Below are 16766 nucleotides of genomic sequence, written 5' to 3'. Positions count from 1 at the left end.
TTAATTATTTGTTCTGACCTCATCTGAACACACTGAACATCTGAACATTCACTGAGGATGTGCTCTTGCTGGATATTACACTAAGCTTCTTACATGGATTATTTTCTTTAATCCTCATAACAAGCCTCTGGAGGTATATACAGACTACTCAATAAGTTGAATAACCTGCTCAAGGTCCCCTGGCTAGAGAGGGAGAGGCCAAGTTCAAATCAGGCACCTCCATCCTTCCCCATCAACCTGGGCAGCTGTGATAGGTGCAATATTTTATGTTCTATGTAGTTGATTATGTAGGTCTATATTTTTACCTACTAAGTATGCTAATATGTTTATTTGAATTATTTTTACCAAGTTATCAAGGTAGAAAGATTGAAAAAGTAATCATTTTAATTAAATCAAATATGTTTCTTCCCCGATAACCCTAAAGAATGGGGAAAAGGTAAGAAAATCTCATTCTCTAAACCCATTTCTTTCCACTATGTGCTTATTTCAAAGGAGGCAAGACATTTTAATGGCTGGTATATTGTCTTTATTTTTGAGTTACGTTTTTTTCTTTTAATGCAGCTTATTCAAATTATTATAATTCCTGCTTTATGACTAGTAATCTTCTGTGGCAAAGCAAACTTTATACATCACTTTTTTTTTCTACTTCTGAAAGCTGTCATCTAGAGCATTAAAAAATTGCCTTATGGAGATATCGACATATAAAAATTGTTTATATTTAAGATACACAGCTTGATCTTTTGATATATGTATACATTGTACAATGATCACCACATTCCAGCTAATTAACCTATTTGTCACGTCTACAAAATTATCATTTATGGGGGGTGGTGAGAAGATTTACTTTAGATCTAGCCTCTTAGCAAATTTCAAATATAAGACACAGTATTGTTAACTATCATTTTCATGCTGTACATTAGATCTCTGGAACTTATTCATCTTGCATGACTAAGGTTTTGTACCCTTTGACCAACATCACTCCATTCCTCTCTTCCCCCAGCCCCTGGCAACCACCATCCTACTCTCTGCTTTTATGAGTTTGACTATTTTAGATTCCACACGTAAGTCAGATCATGCAGTATGTCTCTCTGTGTCTGGCTTATTTCACTTAGCATAATGGCCTCCAACTCCATCTCTTTCCCTTTAAAAAATTCGATAACCTAAGCAAGTGTGTACTGATGTTGATTTCTTCTACAGAGACGTTTACTGAGAGTATATGTAATTTTCATTCTTAATTTATCTTGCAGGCATGATAGGACCCCCTGGGCCACAAGGATTTCCTGGTCTTCCTGGGCTTCCAGGAGAAGCTGGTATTCCTGGGAGACCTGATTCTGCTCCAGGAAAACCAGGGAAGCCAGGATCACCTGGCTTGCCTGGAGCACCAGGCCTGCAGGGCCTCCCAGGATCAAGTGGTAAAGTACTCCTTATTCATACCCATTAGCATTCATGCTGCTTTTGTCATTCAGAAAGCGTAGTTTTTAAATATTTTGAAAGTTATATGATGTTTTGTGAGCTAAGTTGGTAGTCTTTTACAAACAAATAAACAGAAGTTGGACTTTCACATCAATTAAAATATGTGCAATCATTTGGTTAGGAGTTTCGGTGTAAATGATAGAACTTTGTAAAATAATACCAATTTTTATTTTTTAAATATAGTTTTAATTTTCATCAGAGTTATATATGGGCTTGGTTTGTAACTGCCTGGTGGGCTTATTTTGCCCACTGCCCAGAGAAAACCGATTTGTCAAGACAGGGGAATTGCAATAGAGAAAGCATTTAACATACATAGAGCTGGCTAAATGGAAGAGTTTTATTATTACTAAAATCAGCCTCTCTGAAAATTTGGAGGCTAGGGTTTTGTAAAGATAGTTTGTCAGGCAGGGGGCTGGGGATGAAATCATGGGGGTGTGGAAAATGGTCCTCATGTGCTGAATCCACTTCTGGGTGGGGGCCACGGGACCCTTGAGTCATGAGTCTTGGGTCTAAGTGGAGCCATCCAGTCATCAGAAATGCAAAAGTCTGAAAAGACATCTCAAAAGGCCCATCTTAGGTTTTATAACAGTGATATTATTTATGGAAATAATTGGGGAAGTTGCAAATCTTGAGACCTCTGGAATAATAATGCTGCTAATCATTTAAGTATACCTACATCTTAGCAGAATACAGGCCCTTCTCGTTTTGTTTTGTTTACCTGGTGGCCTTTTATTAACATTATAAAGGCAGTTTAGTTTTGGGAAGGGCTATTATTATTTAAACTATACTAAATTCTTTCAAAGTTAGCTTGGCCCATGCTCAGAAACGGCCAAGGGCAGTTTAGAGGCTAAAGACAAGATGAAGTTATTTAGGTGATATTTCTTTCACTGTCACAATGTTTTCACTGTGAGAATTTTTGCAAGGGCAGTTTCAGGTTTAAGACTCAAACTGTTCTACAAGGCATGGTATGGACAACTGAAGTCCCCCACAACTCCTTCTCCTAATCCTTCCTCACCAAGGGCAATCATTTCAACACATGTGACTGGATCTTTTGTTATTCGCCTCTATACTGACATTCGATGTACTTGTATTGCTATTTCTCAATTTTTCCAATTCAGCATTATCTTTTGACTTTCCTCTACAGAAGATGAATTTAGGTTTCTTTCACCAACCCCCCACCCGACACGTGCACATTTTCTACTCCCACAAACTACAATACAATTATTGTCATAATTTTGGTTACATCAATATTCAGAGTTTACACTGAATAGTTGGTTATATAAGGGCTATTCACCAGCTGAGCCATATAATAGTATAAATTATTGCTTTTCCAGAACATCTTGTCAGTTGTCTTGTTTCCTTTGTCTGTTTGCTTGGTTTTCAATATGCTTATAATTTAACCTCAGACTGCCCAGAATTATCTAAATTTCATCATTATACACTAAAACTCATGAACTATTCCATTAGTATTAGCTCTTTGAATAAATCTCTCCTGCAGCTTTTTGAGTTGTTCAGATTAGGTCAGATTACATTTTTTAATTTGTTGCCAGAATACTGTCTTGAGATCTTCCTTTACCAATATTCTGAGTCTTTCCTCCGTCCTCTCTCTTTCTCTGGGGCCCTCTATTTCCCATATATTTTTTAATGCTTTACTACCTCATTATATTTCCTGGGAAAAAGTATAACTAAAAGGGAAAAGTTGGGAGATCTTGCTCGTCTGAAAATGCCTTCATTCTGCTGTGGACTTTGATTGCTAGTTTGGCTGAGTATAAAATTTTAGGTAGGAAATCTTTCTTCCTCAGGATTTTGAGGGCATTTTCTATTGTTTCCTAGCTTCCAGTGTTGGCTACCGAGAACTCATAACATGTAGATACTTGACTTTTTGGGTTTGAAATCCGTTTTCCTTTCTGGATAGGAGCTCTTTTTTGTTTGTTTTCAGGGTCTTAAATTCCACTTGATTTGCCTTAGTGTGGGTACATTTCTATTGGCTTGTACACAGTCAGTGGGCAGTTTTAATCCACATAGCCTTCATGTCTTTTCTTTCTCCTCTCCTCTCCTCTCCTCTCCTGTCCCCTGCCCTCTCCTCCCCTCCCCTGTCCCCTGCCCTCTCCTCCCCTCCTCTCCCTCTCCTCCTCTCCTCTCATTCTTTTTTTGAGACAGAGTCTTACTCTTGCGCAGGCTGGAGTGCAGTGATGCAATCTTGGTTCACTGCAACCTCTGCCTCCTTGGTTCAAGCGATTTGCCTACCTTAGCCTTCTGAGTAGCTGGGATGACAGGCACATGCCACCACACCCAGCTAATTTTTTGCATTTTTAAATAGAGACAGGGTTTCACTATGTTGGCCAAGCTGGTCTCACACTCCTGACCCCAGGTGATCTGCCAGCCTCAGCCTCCCAAAGTGCAGGGATTATAGCTGTGAGCCACCATGCCTGACCCTATATCCTTCATTTCTGAAAAATTTTCTTCAAGTGTTTCTTTGCATTTGATCTTAGCCAAAAGGCTGAGAAGAGATCAAGTGTCCTTTGAAAACATTGTCTCCTCCATTTTTTTCCTCTTTTTTTCTCTTTCTGGACTCTATCTATCTGTCAGGAAATCAATCCTACATGTCTTTTTTTTTTTTTTTTTTTAATCTTTACTCTGTTACTCTCCACCTGTTTATTTTTCTGAAACACTTTCTAGGAGATTTCCTCAATTCTATGTTACAACCCTCCACCTGAATTTTTAAATTTCTGCTATCGTGATCTTTATCTGTATCTATATCTATTTTAATTTCAAGGATTTTCAATTGCTGTTGTTCTCTTTTAATGTTTCCTTTTGTAGCAGGCTGTTCATGTTTCAGGGATACAATACTCTCCCTCATCTGCTTTAATTATAAAATAAATTAAAATAGCTTGCTGCGATGCGTGTTTCTTCTAGGTTTTTTTGACGGGGGTAATGGGGAGTCTTTTCTTTTCCTGCTGCCAGTTGCAGGAAGGGGGATCTGGTAGTCTGTTTTTTTAAACAAATCATCGTGTTTTGGATCTCACTGTTGTTCTTATTCCAGAGGTACAGATTCCCGAAATTTAGGAGACATTTCTGGGGTAAATCAGGTTCTTTCTCAGCTTTCTAAGCTTCCTGCTTCAAATTCAGCTTTTTTTTTTTTTTTTTTTTTTTTTTAAGGATCTGACAAGTTCTTTTACTTGTTGTTGTTGGTTCCTCTCCTTTTTTCCTTGTCCTGTGGGTTTATGCTTATTTTTATTTATTTACTTTCTTATTTACTTATTTATTTATTTTGAGATGGAGTCTCATTCTGTCGCCCAGGCTGGAGTATAGTGGTGCGGTCTCAGCTCACTGCAACCTCTGCCTGCCAGGTTCAAGCTATTCTCCTGCCTTGGCCTCTCAAGTAGCTGGGATTACAGGCACACACCACTGTGGCTGGCTAATTTTTGTGATTTAATAGAGTTTTACCATGTTGGCCAGGCTGGTCTCGAACTCCTGACCTTCTCAAGCGATCCATCCACCTCAGCCTCCCAAAGTGCTGGGATTACAGGTGTGAGTCACCGCACCAGGCTGGTTTATGCTTTTTTATAATATTCTTTTACTCTACTGGGATTTGGGGAGGATGCCAAACTGTTTGCATTTTATCTGTCATCTTTAACTGACATCTCTGAAATTTTGTTTTTACAAGCTCTGCTTTTACATTTTCTTCATTAGCTAAGAATTGATCACTGAGTGGGAGAATATCTTTGCCACACACTGGCTCCATTTTTTTTTTTTATTTGTTTTGTTTTGTTGTCCATTATCTTGTTTTGCAACCCATTAATTTAGGGTAGGGCTGAAATTAGGGTTGGCTTTATCAATGGTTATGGTAGCAAAAGCATGGCATAACCACTGCATCATCTATATGTGTGTATATTCTTATTTCAGACAGAAAGAATCCTAGGAAAACAAGGGAGCAAAGAATGGGGTTGGGAAAGGAAACACGTGGGGGAGGATGTGAGTGCAAAAGTCACTTGTTCCATAGAAGACAGTCAGAAAAATTATGTGATTCTCTCTGCCCATCCCTTACCCCCTTGACAGTGACATACTGTAGTGTTGGGAACCCTGGACCACAAGGAATAAAAGGCAAAGTGGGTCCCCCAGGAGGAAGAGGCTGAAAAGGAGAAAAAGGCAAGTAGACACCAAATGTAGAATTTCTAGAAGACAACTGTGCATGGACGATTGGGGGTATTTCTGAGACGTGTAATGTGACATTTCATTCAGATTCATTACTTACCTTAGTCACCCACTAGAGTACTCCATTAAGTGCTATGAGATTACAAATCACTGAAAAGTCAAAGCCTCGTGTCTTAGAATATAAAGGAAACATTTACCTGCCATGCATTTTGCCTGCAAATGGTGACTTTGCACACGAGGTACTCTTGATTCCTTGAGAGTGGCAGTGATAGGAGGAGAGTACTGATGTTTGATTCTTGTGGGACCTATATTTCCAAGACCCATCAATTGCCTGTCTCTCTGTTTCTCCACTCTAAATTGTTTGGAGTCGTTTTGGGCAGCGGAGTCAGGTGGGTGTGACAGCATCAACACAGATGAGGAGTCTGACTACCCTGAAGACATTTGTTTAAGACAAAAAGTCCTGATAATTGGAAAATGCATTGTGGTGAATTATCAATTATAATATTCAATGCAGTCAAAATCCTTCACATATTATTGTGTCTCCTTAATTGTTTAGGGTGTGTGCACACACCAATTAATTTTTTCAGTTTTTTTTTTCAGCAGGAACCAAAGGACAGGCTTTTAAACTTTTAAAAATAAAAAAGTTGTATCATTTTTAATGTTTCTTCAGTAGAATTGGATATCAGCTTTTCTCTAGAATTTGTCAGGATAAATTTATTAAGGAACAAAAGCCTCCATTTGTTTAGAAATGGTATGCCCACCTTACATCCCATGCCTAGGCACCCCACGCAGTGCCCCATGCTACACCCAGCCCCCACAGCACGTGCTCTCAATTGTCTGCAATAAGTGCATATCGGACTCTTTGTTGTTCATTTATGCTATTTGTTTTGTACAGTAAAGCCCTTATTGGGGATTTTATTCAGGAAAGATGACAAATCTGCCATTGATCCTCTGTCTAGGAAATGAAGGACTCTGTGCCTGTGAGCCTGGTCCCATGGGCCCCCCTGGACCTCCAGGACTTCCCGGGAGGCAGGGGAGTAAGGGAGACTTGGGGCTCCCTGGCTGGCTTGGAACAAAAGGTGACCCAGGACCTCCTGGTGCTGAAGGACCTCCAGGGCTACCAGTGAGTACCTCTTATCAGTCATCTTTCCAGTTAAAAGAGACACTGTATCAGTCTGTTTTTACACCACCATAAAGATACTACGCAAGACTAGGTGATTTATTAAGGAAAGAGGTTTCACTGACTCACCGTTCTGCATGGGTGGGGAGGCCTCAGGAAACTTACAATCATGGCAGCAGGGGAAGCAGGCATGTCTTACATGACAGCAGGTGACAGCATGAACGGGGAAGAGCCCCTTGTAAAACCGTCAGATCTCATGAGAACTCACTCACTATTGTGAGAACAGCATGGGGGAAACCCTCCCCATGATCCAGTCACCTCCCACCTGGTCCCTCCCTCGACACATGGGGATTATGGCGACTACAATTCGAGATGAGATTTGGGTGGGGTCACAAAGCCAAACCATACCAGACATGTAGACCTAAAAATCGAGATGCCTCTTTCTAATTTATAGTGTGATATCTGCTTTATGTTTTGAACCTATAAACATATGTTAACGACTACAAAAACAGTATTACTTATTCATCTATTCATCCTTTGTTTACTTATTCAACTAATTAGTATTACTGAGTGCCTACTATGTTCTAGGCCTTGTTTCAGGTGCTGGGGATATAGCAGGGACCAGAGCCCAGTCTCTGCCCTCCTAGAGCTTCAGAGAGGACACAGACCATCTAACAGATCATCAAGTAAATACCCAGCATATCTTGTGGTGATAAACGCCATCACCATCTGTTGTAGCTGGAGAGAAGAGAGAGAGGGCCAGAGCAGGAGATGAACTCAGGGAACTGGCTGGATGTTCGCAAGGGCCGCAGAGCACGGGGCTTTGCAGATGGGTCAGGTCTGAGCCTTTACTCTAGACTACATGGAACAGCCAGGGGAGAGTTTTAAGAAGAGCGAGACAATAGTTTTAAATGGATCACTCACCCCGGTTGCTCTGTGGAGCATAGACCATATGGACAAGGGACTTTGGCTGGGAGATGAACTGGGAGGCTGCTGTGTAATCCTGGTGAGATACCACAGCCAATGCCTTAATGTGGTGGTACTGGGTGTGGTGCAAGGTGGTCAGATTCTGGATATATTTTGAAGATAGAGCCAACAGGTTGGCTGTTAGATTGGACATAGGATATAAGGAAAAGAGAAGTAAGGGACAGAACCAAGGTTTTTTGTTTGAGCCACTAGAGGAAGGCAGTTGCCATGTACTGAGATGGGAAGGCAATGGAAGGAGTGGCCCTTGGGTGAGGAAAGAAAGCAGTACTATTTGAGACATTTCAAGTTTGAGGTGCCTGTTAGACAATCAAGTCAAGAAGTCAAGTAGGCAGTAGGATGATATTCAACTTAAGGATTCAGATGAGAAGTTCGGGCTGAGGATATAAATACTGGCTTTGTCAGAGTTTATGTGATATTGTGCCAGAGAGTAGATGAGATTTATCTCAAGATGGTTCTCATTTGGTGAAAGTTACAGATAACCCATGTTGAGGCAAAGCCTCTCAGCTGTCTGATTGCTCAGAATAAAAGCACTGCCCACTGGGGTACTCCCCTGGAGAATGGAGAGAGCCCTCTGTCCCCTCCTTATTAGCAAGGTTCAATCCTGGGATGGCCTGGAACTTGACCATCAAGCCCCAAAGGACTTTTTCCCATTTTCCCCAGAAAATCTCATGAAAATAAGGTTCCAACCTGAGGGCCTTAAGTGAAGTTAATGATTAACGTGTCCCAGCAGCACCCTTCTCACATGTACAAAGCGCACTGGCAACCTCTACTCAATAGGAAGCTAGGTCCTCAATGCATGTATGTGCATGAGCATGGTTGCAATTGTTAAGTAGTTTGCATTTTATTGTCTCGTTTTTAAATTCAGCATTTTACTATAGTCATTTTTGTGTGTGGTTGTTACTTAATCTTCTTAGTGAAGATTTTAATGGTTCTAAAATATTTTTGTGGCTTCCTGTTGAGTTGCTACTTAGGGCTAACATCTTTGAGTGAGGACTGCTTGTTTATCTAGGGTTATCATGGCTGAGGTGTACTTAATTCAATTGCTCCATAGGGCTTTCCTTTGTAGGCTGGCCACGTTTCTGATGTCTATTGTGTATATTATTCTGTCCATATGGCTTCTGTGCATTAAATTCATTACACTGTGGTCATAGTCAGGGACCAGGGTCATACCATGGGGCACTAGGGAAGGAAAGGGTAGAGAAGGGAGGAGAGGGGGAGAAGAAGGGGAAGGGAGAGAAGAAAAGGAAGGGAAAGAAAGAAGGAAAGGAAGGAAGGAAGTAAAGAAAGAAAAGGAGGAAAGGAAGGACAGATAGAAGAGACAGCATGAAAGACAGTGCAGACTATGGGGTGCTCTCACTCTTGGGGTCTCTCCATCCTCCCTACATCTCCTCGCTCTGGAGATGGTCTGCTGGTCTCTGGCCCTAGCAGCCACAGATTGGTAGAAAAGTAGAAAACAGAAAAGTAGGCTTAAGTTCTTTGCAATTGTTTGTATAATTGGACCAAGTCTTTGCATTCATTGCCTTAGTCTGACAGCATTCCTTAGGATGGGATTTCCGGCCAGCATGCTCTAGTGCAGGGCACTAGGGCCTAGGAGCAAGTGGACCAGCTTCAGATCCCATCTCCGACATTTGGGAGCTCTGCAGTCTTCTGAGTTTTACTTGCAGCATTTATAAAATGGATATAAGAACACCATCTTAGAGGCTTGTTGGTAAGAATTCGATTGAGTCATGTGTTTTGCACACTGTGTAAGGTACACACCAGTGAATTAAAGTCCAGGAGGCTGCAGAGTGAGCCAAAGGTCGCAAACTGTCACAGGCTGATAAAGTTTGGATGTGTGCCCCCTCCAAATCTCATGTTGAAATGTAATCCCCAGTGTTTGAGGTGGGGCCTGGTGGGAGGTGTTTGAGTCATGGGGGCGGATCCCTCATGAATGGCTCAGCTCTATGCTTTTGGTGATGAGTGAGTTCTTGCTCAGTTAGTTCACAGGAGATCTGATTGTGTAAAAGAGTCTGGAACCTCCACTTTCCTCTCTTGCTCCCTCTCTTACCATGTGATACATTGGCTTCCCGCTTCACCTTCCGCCATGATTGGAAGCTTCCTGAGGCCTTACCAGAAGCTGAGCAGATGCTGGTGCCAGGCTTGTACAGCCTGCAGAACCATGAGCTCCTTTTCTTTATCAATTACCCGGCCTCAGGTATTTCTTTACAGCGACACAAAAATGGACTAATATATGGGCTATTTCTGACCTGCTGGAATGTTTCGTTGTGTCCTTGTGGTGTTTGTTTTTGAATTATTAATGTGAGGTTTATGGCTTCTCCTGAGACATTAGAAGTTATGAGCACAAGGTTATTGTGTTTCCACTGCTGCTGTGACTGTGGGCTGACTCCCCCCATGCCCACCCACCTGTTCCCCTTGGACTGGACAGGCGCTGCCCCTGTGGGCATCTGCAGTTGATGTCCCTTATCTAGACTGAACAACTAGGATATGCCTGGCAGAGAGGAGGTGTTTTTTTTGTTTTTTTCTTTTGATGGAATTTCACTCTTGTCACCCAGGCTGGAGTGCAGTGGCGCAATCTCAGCTCATTGCAACCTCTGCCTTCTGGGTTCAGGTGATTCTGTTGCCTCAGCTGTTCAAGTAGCTGGGACTACAGACATGTGCCACCATACCCAGCTAATTTTGTATTTTTAGTAGAGACAGGGTTTCACCTTTTTGGTCAGGCTGGTCTCGAACTCCCGGCCTCAGGTGATCCTCCCACTTCAGCCTCCCAAAGTGCTGGGATTACAGGCATGAGCTGCTGCACCCGGCCCAGAGAGGAGTTTTTGTCGCTACTGGGCTTCCGTTGTTAGAGTAACACAAGTGTTTGGTGATCTCAGGTCTTAAGATTGTAAAAAGTAGCTCACTATCTGAAGCTGCTGAGAAACTTTGCCCTAAGAATCTCTTAAATTACATGTTTATTGCACTAGTTAACTGCTGTATTCTCAGTACTCAGACTAATGCCTGGTTCTTTGTAGTTTTCAAAGAAAACTACAGTAATGGTTTTAGTAATGTTTAGTAACATTTACTAAGCCATTTAGTAATGGTTTGGTAATGGTTCAGTAATGTTTTCAGTAAATGTTTCTTTAATGAAATCCAAAAACAGCACTGATAATTTTTTTCCTTACTAGCTCAAATAAGTCTATGATCTACTCTAGTACTTAAAATTCAACACCTACAGAGCATTAGAGCAATTCATCATACATTTGAAGTCTCCAATGTGCTGAGTAATAAACTGCTCAGTCTCCTGGGGGCGGGTTCATTCTTCCAAAGTACCAAAGTCTTCTTTATTAAGCATTCCAGTTTGTTCTCTTTCTGGAAAGAAGTTGGTCCAAATGCTATGTGAACGGTTTTCTGTCCTGATAATTTATGCATCAGAAGGCCATTTTCTTTATCCATTTCTTGGGCAGGACACCATATGACATACACTTTGGCCAGGCCCCATTGCTACTTATGACTAGCATATATAGTAAAAATAAGAATTAAAACAAAACTCAACCTACATTAGCACTTTATGATTTCTAATTCTTTCTAATGTCTTGATTTATACTAAGAAATTGGTTCTACCCACCTTTTTGATGGTTCACAGACATTGCTACAAACAGGATGCTATACTAGAGTGATATCAGAGATACTGAGTTATGTGTGGACATTTTTTTTTTTCTCTGCATGAAATGGCTCCCAACCCTTTTGTCCATTTGAGTTGTTATGCCTGTTACGTGCATTTTTGGCTTCCTCTTCACTGTTGCTGCCTGATGATTGCTGATGCCAGTGTGCTCATCTCTACTGGTACTCTCCTCCCTTCTGTAGCTCTCAGCTTATAAAGTAGTAGGGCCAGTTAAAAAAAAGATAGTTAAGCTTGTTTGAACACATTGTTAGATTGTGTGAAAATAAGACAAGACCAGGTATGGTGGCTCGGAACTCCTGTAATCTCAACACTTTCAGAGGCAGCAGGATCCTTTAAGGCTAGGCGTTTGAGACTAGCTGGGGCAATACAGCAAGACCCCATCTCTACACACAAAAAAGTAAAATCCAATTAGCCAGTCATGGTGGCATGTACCTGCAGTCCTACTACCTGAGAGGCTGAGGCAGGAGGATCACTTGAGCCCAGGAGTTTAAGGCCGCAGTGAGTTATGATTGCGCCACTGCACTGCAGCCTGGGGGATGAAGTGAGACACTATCTCAAAAAAAGAAAAAAAAAGAAAAAGAAAGTACGACAAGGTAGTGGCATCTGTGTGAGCAAAGGAACTGGCCTGCTCAGTCATTTTTACCTCCCTCCTATTTCTTTGCTGTGGTTTTTTGGTTATTGATATCACTAGGTAAGTAATCTTGGGCTCTGTATGGTGTTTCTATAATGTTATTTGATATGGTGCTTGGCCACCCTAATATACTGACAATAGGTTCATATATATATATGTGTTTATATATAAACATATATATGTTTATATATACATACATATATTTATATATACATATATGTTTATATATACATATATATGTATAATATACTCTGCGTCAAAATATTTATATATGTGTGTATATATATATTTTTTGACAGATTCTTGCTCTGTCACCCAGGTTGGAGTACAGTGGCACGATCTTAGCTCACTGCAACCTCCGCCTCCTGGGTTCAAGTGATTCTTATGCCTCAGTCTCCCAAGTAGCTATGACTACAGGTGTGCACCATCACGTCCAGCTAATTTTTGTATTTTTAGTAGGGATGGGGTTTTGCCATGTTGGTTAGGCTAGTCTCGAACTCTTGGCCTCAAGTGATCCACCTTCCTCGGCCTCTCAAAGTGCTGGGATTAGAGATGTGAGCCACTGTGCCCAGCCAGGTTCCCATATTTTTGACATGGTTTGATATTCAGTAATATGTAACACTTAAAAAGCATGACTCAAATTATTTAGTTTTGAGCAATGTTGTGGTTAAGAGATCACAAGCCTGTCAGCCAAAATTAGCTATTTACCTGTTATACATAATAAATATATTAGCTTCAGAAAAGGTTCTTATTTCTTCTTCTCTTGCTCATCAACTTTCTTTAGCAGCACATCACTTCCATGCCTTTTCATCACAAACTTATCCCTAAACCTCTACCTTCAGCTCTAGTGGCAACTCTTGTGGTTATCCCACTCTCTTCTTTCCTCTCTGTTTCACATTACAAAGCCCACGATAATGACAAAAATTAATTATAAATTTTAATTTGAGGTAGTTGACTCACAAGAGGTTGCACAGTCATAAAGTTCCCATGTATGCTTCCCCTAGCTTCCCCCATGATACATATGCCTAACCATATTTACATAACCACAGTACACTGTCAAAACCAGGAAACTGTCCTCTTAACTCAGGCACAGACCTTAATTCAGGTTTCACCAGCTTTTGCATTTTACATGCAGTTTAAGAGCCTCAATTTGGCAAGATAGGACTATCTTGGAAGGCAGGGAAGGGGGTGAGAACAAGAATGCCAAGCTGGAATCTTTAACAAGAGATTTAGGAGGGAGGAAGAGAGAGATTCAATATGTACAGATGGAACTGTTGAACCATCACAATTAATCTAATTTGTTGCTCTTATTTTTCACCAAGGGAAAGCCTGGTGCCTCTGGACCACCCGGCAACAAAGGGGCGAAGGGTGACGTGGTCATATCAAGAGTTAAAGGTGAGCATAATCCATCACTTTAATGATGTATGGACCCTCCTCTTGCAGTAATTTCCCCTGTGACCATAGATCAATTCTATACAATTTAGGATGGTTGAGCTTACTTACAAAAATACTTCTGCCCTTCATAAGGTTGTATGAATGTTGAGCCAAATCCCCCGTCTCTTATTTGAAAATGTAAATATTCCTTCAGTCACACATTCACATCTTCATTATAGTGAACTTGGGTTTGACTCAAGCCCTCCTTTGGCTTGGCTGGTGTTTATTCACCGCATTCCAGTGTTCTATATTAGTCTATAATATTTTAGTTGTAAATGAAAGAAACCCAGCTTGAAATTTTTTTTTTTTTTTAAATAATGTACTGACCTAAACAAAATGTGAAAGATTAAAAGGTAGGGTCTTTTATCAGTAAGAGTTCTCCAGGGACAGAACTAATAGGATATACGTATATATGAAAAGGAGTTTATTAAGGAGAATTGACTCATATGATCGCAAGGCGAAACCCCACTATAGGCTGTCTGCAAGCTGAGGAGCAAGGAAGCCAGAAGTGGCTCAGCCCTAAAAGTAGTGGTTTTCCTACTTTTGAGTTCAAAACCCTCAAAAGTAGAGAAGCCAATAGTGTGGCCCTCAGTCTGTGGCTGAAGGCACAAGAGCCCTGGCAAACTACTGGTGTAAATTTAAGAGTCCAAAGGCCAAAGACTCTGGAGACTGATGACCAAGGGCAGGAAGCTTTCTGCACAGGAGAAAGATGAAAGCCAGAAGATTCAGCAAGCCAGCCTATCCCACCTTCTTCCACCTGCTTTGTTCCAGCTGTGCTGGCAGCTAATTGGATGGTGCCCACCCACATTGGGAGTAGGACTTCCTGTCACAGTCCACTGACTCAAATGTTAATCTTCTCTGGCAACACCCTCACAGGCACACCCAGCAACAACCCTTTACCAGCTATGTAGGCATCCTTCATTCCAATCAAGTTGACACTTAATATTAACCATTACAGGTTTGCATTGGGACAACCAGATCCGGGCCTCCAGTGGCATCAAGAGGCTCTCCCTGCATCTTTCATCTCACATTCCACCATCTATATTTTCTCCCATCAGACCGATTTTCATACCCCCAGGCAGCTCTAAGTTCTTACATTCAGAGATGGAGAGAGCCCTGCTTTGTCAGTTCCAAATAGAAAAATAATTTCAGAAAGGATTGATTAGCTTAGGGTAAGTACCCAACGGCAGACCATTCCCCCTTTTCGATGGCCAGGGATAGAGTGCTGTGCTTGGCATCACACAAGTAGGGGAAAATTCTGTGATTGACACCTTTACACACCAGCTCCTTGTTGGAATGGGAAAAGGGAAAAGGAGTTTTTCCCAACTAAAGAGATTCGATGGTTCTAGCAGTTGTCATTCTCCCCTCTGGCTTTGGCATGTTTTATGTGACTTGGGCAACTGAGATACACAGGAAACTGTATCAACCCAGGACCGAGGTCATTTTCTTTATTTTTTGTCCTCTCTATCCTACTTTACCCCCTGCTGATAAGAGCTTGAGTATCTTTTGACCTCTATTCCCAGGGCACAAAGGAGAAAGAGGTCCTGATGGGCCCCCAGGATTTCCAGGGCAACCAGGATCACATGGTCTGGATGGACATGCTGGAGAAAAAGGGGATCCAGGACTCCCAGTATGTAGAATTCTTCTCTTGCTATAGAATTTCACTTTCTTATATGGTCACACAAGCAACTATTTCCCCCTTCTGTATTTGCCATGCTGAAATTCAGTAAAATATCAACATGCCATAAATCAGAGTCACCTTTGGCACCCTGACATGGAAAGATGATTGTTATAAAAGGTATAGCATCATTGGAGATGGTCTAAAATCTTCAGTGGCAGTTCAGTCCTAGCAAGACTTTTGGTCCTCAGTCTTTATATCATTCTCATGGTGTTTATTTTCTTCAGAGAAACTTGTATCTTAGAAGGGCCCCACTGATTTTAGGTGTGTTCAGTTGACTCTGTGGTGTGGAGGATGGAGCTCAGATCCCAATGTTTAGCATCAATTCTGTTTCCTGGAGAAGATGCACACGGGGGAAGTAGTGAGCGTGAAAGGGTGAACTAGTGCAAACCCACAGAGTCAAGGCATTGGCTGATGGAAAATCTCACTGATAAAGGATGTTGCTGCATTTTTCAGACATGCTTTGGGTGGATACCACGTGTATGTGATTAAGGTCATAAAAGAAGAGGATGAGATGGTCCAATGCTTAGGAACTTAAAATATCTTAAATATATGCAGTATTTCTGAATGCTTACAGTATCACAGAAACCAGGCTAGATGGTTTCCTCATAACAGCAGTCCTCTGAAAAGCAATACCTTTCCAATTTTACAGTAAGAAAATGGAGGCTTAGCATCTGATATTCAAGACCACCCATCTGTCTAATAGGCAAAATAGGAGTGAAACTTTGTCTGTCTTATTTCAAAGTGCATGCTATTTCCACCAACCTGTGCTGCCTGCCATATATAATGGGAAGCCATTGAGAGTGTTGCAACAGGGAAAGACCATGTCCTGATTCTACAGGAAACTCAAGTGAATAAGAGAGAGAAGCCTGGAAATTGGCTTAGATGGTGTTTATAGCTTTCTGACCTTTCTCCTGGTCACAAGTATGTGAATGATCTCTGCTTTAGGCTTGGTAATCTCTGCTTAATTCATTCTTCCCCTTAAGGAACTACTTAGAAATCATTGTCACTGAGTGGACATTGTCATAAAGTACTCATCTAATTGTGAAAAAGCTGTGTCTATATAGATCAAACTGGAAGAGGAATTTCAACATTTGCTGAGGTCTTCCTAGATTCATTGAAACAATCCAGATCCATAAGACTGTTGTAGACCACATCTGAGACCAGGCCATGTAGAAGGATAAAAGATCACTCAAAATGCCAGCAGGACAGTGTCAGATATTCCTTGCATTTGAGAGTCCTTGCAGCTGTTCAATCCGGTGGGGTGCAAGAAGGGATGAGACCCACATATGGTGGACATCGAGGCAGCCCTGACTTGAAAGCCTCATTCCCCATGAGAGCTGTTATCCGCTGCGCAGCTTTTGAGGACCCCACCAGGGATTGCCAGTGAGGGAACCCTTGATGCAGCTTTCCCACAGTGCTTCCAGACCAGATGCAAATTTTGCAGCTGGGGATTGATTTTACTATAAGCAAGACTGCCTAGAAATGTAGTTGACAATCTAATTTTTATGAGAGGAACAGAACCAGACAGTGAACCAAAAGTCAAATTCTCATGCAGGAGGGGAAAGGACTTGTTAGGCTTTTACCTACAGGGGTGGAGGATGATGGAGTCTATCTATGCATCTTC

General features: G+C 41.4%; 1 protein-coding gene across 1 annotated transcript in view; it reads left to right on the top strand.

Moving 5' to 3' along the window:
• Nucleotides 1-16766, top strand: part of LOC105473978 (collagen type IV alpha 4 chain) — a 152909-nt gene that overhangs the window by 69626 nt on the left and 66517 nt on the right. Inside the window, 5 exon segments of the mRNA XM_011728273.2 lie at nt 1248-1412; nt 5533-5622; nt 6588-6751; nt 13350-13422; nt 14985-15091. Of these exon segments, the coding sequence (XP_011726575.2) occupies nt 1248-1412; nt 5533-5622; nt 6588-6751; nt 13350-13422; nt 14985-15091 (599 nt within the window).

The sequence above is a fragment of the Macaca nemestrina genome, chromosome 11 (genome assembly GCF_043159975.1).
Source record: "Macaca nemestrina isolate mMacNem1 chromosome 11, mMacNem.hap1, whole genome shotgun sequence".
In the NCBI taxonomy this organism is placed as follows: Eukaryota; Metazoa; Chordata; class Mammalia; order Primates; family Cercopithecidae; genus Macaca; species Macaca nemestrina.
This window is presented reverse-complemented; position numbering and strand designations above follow the sequence as displayed.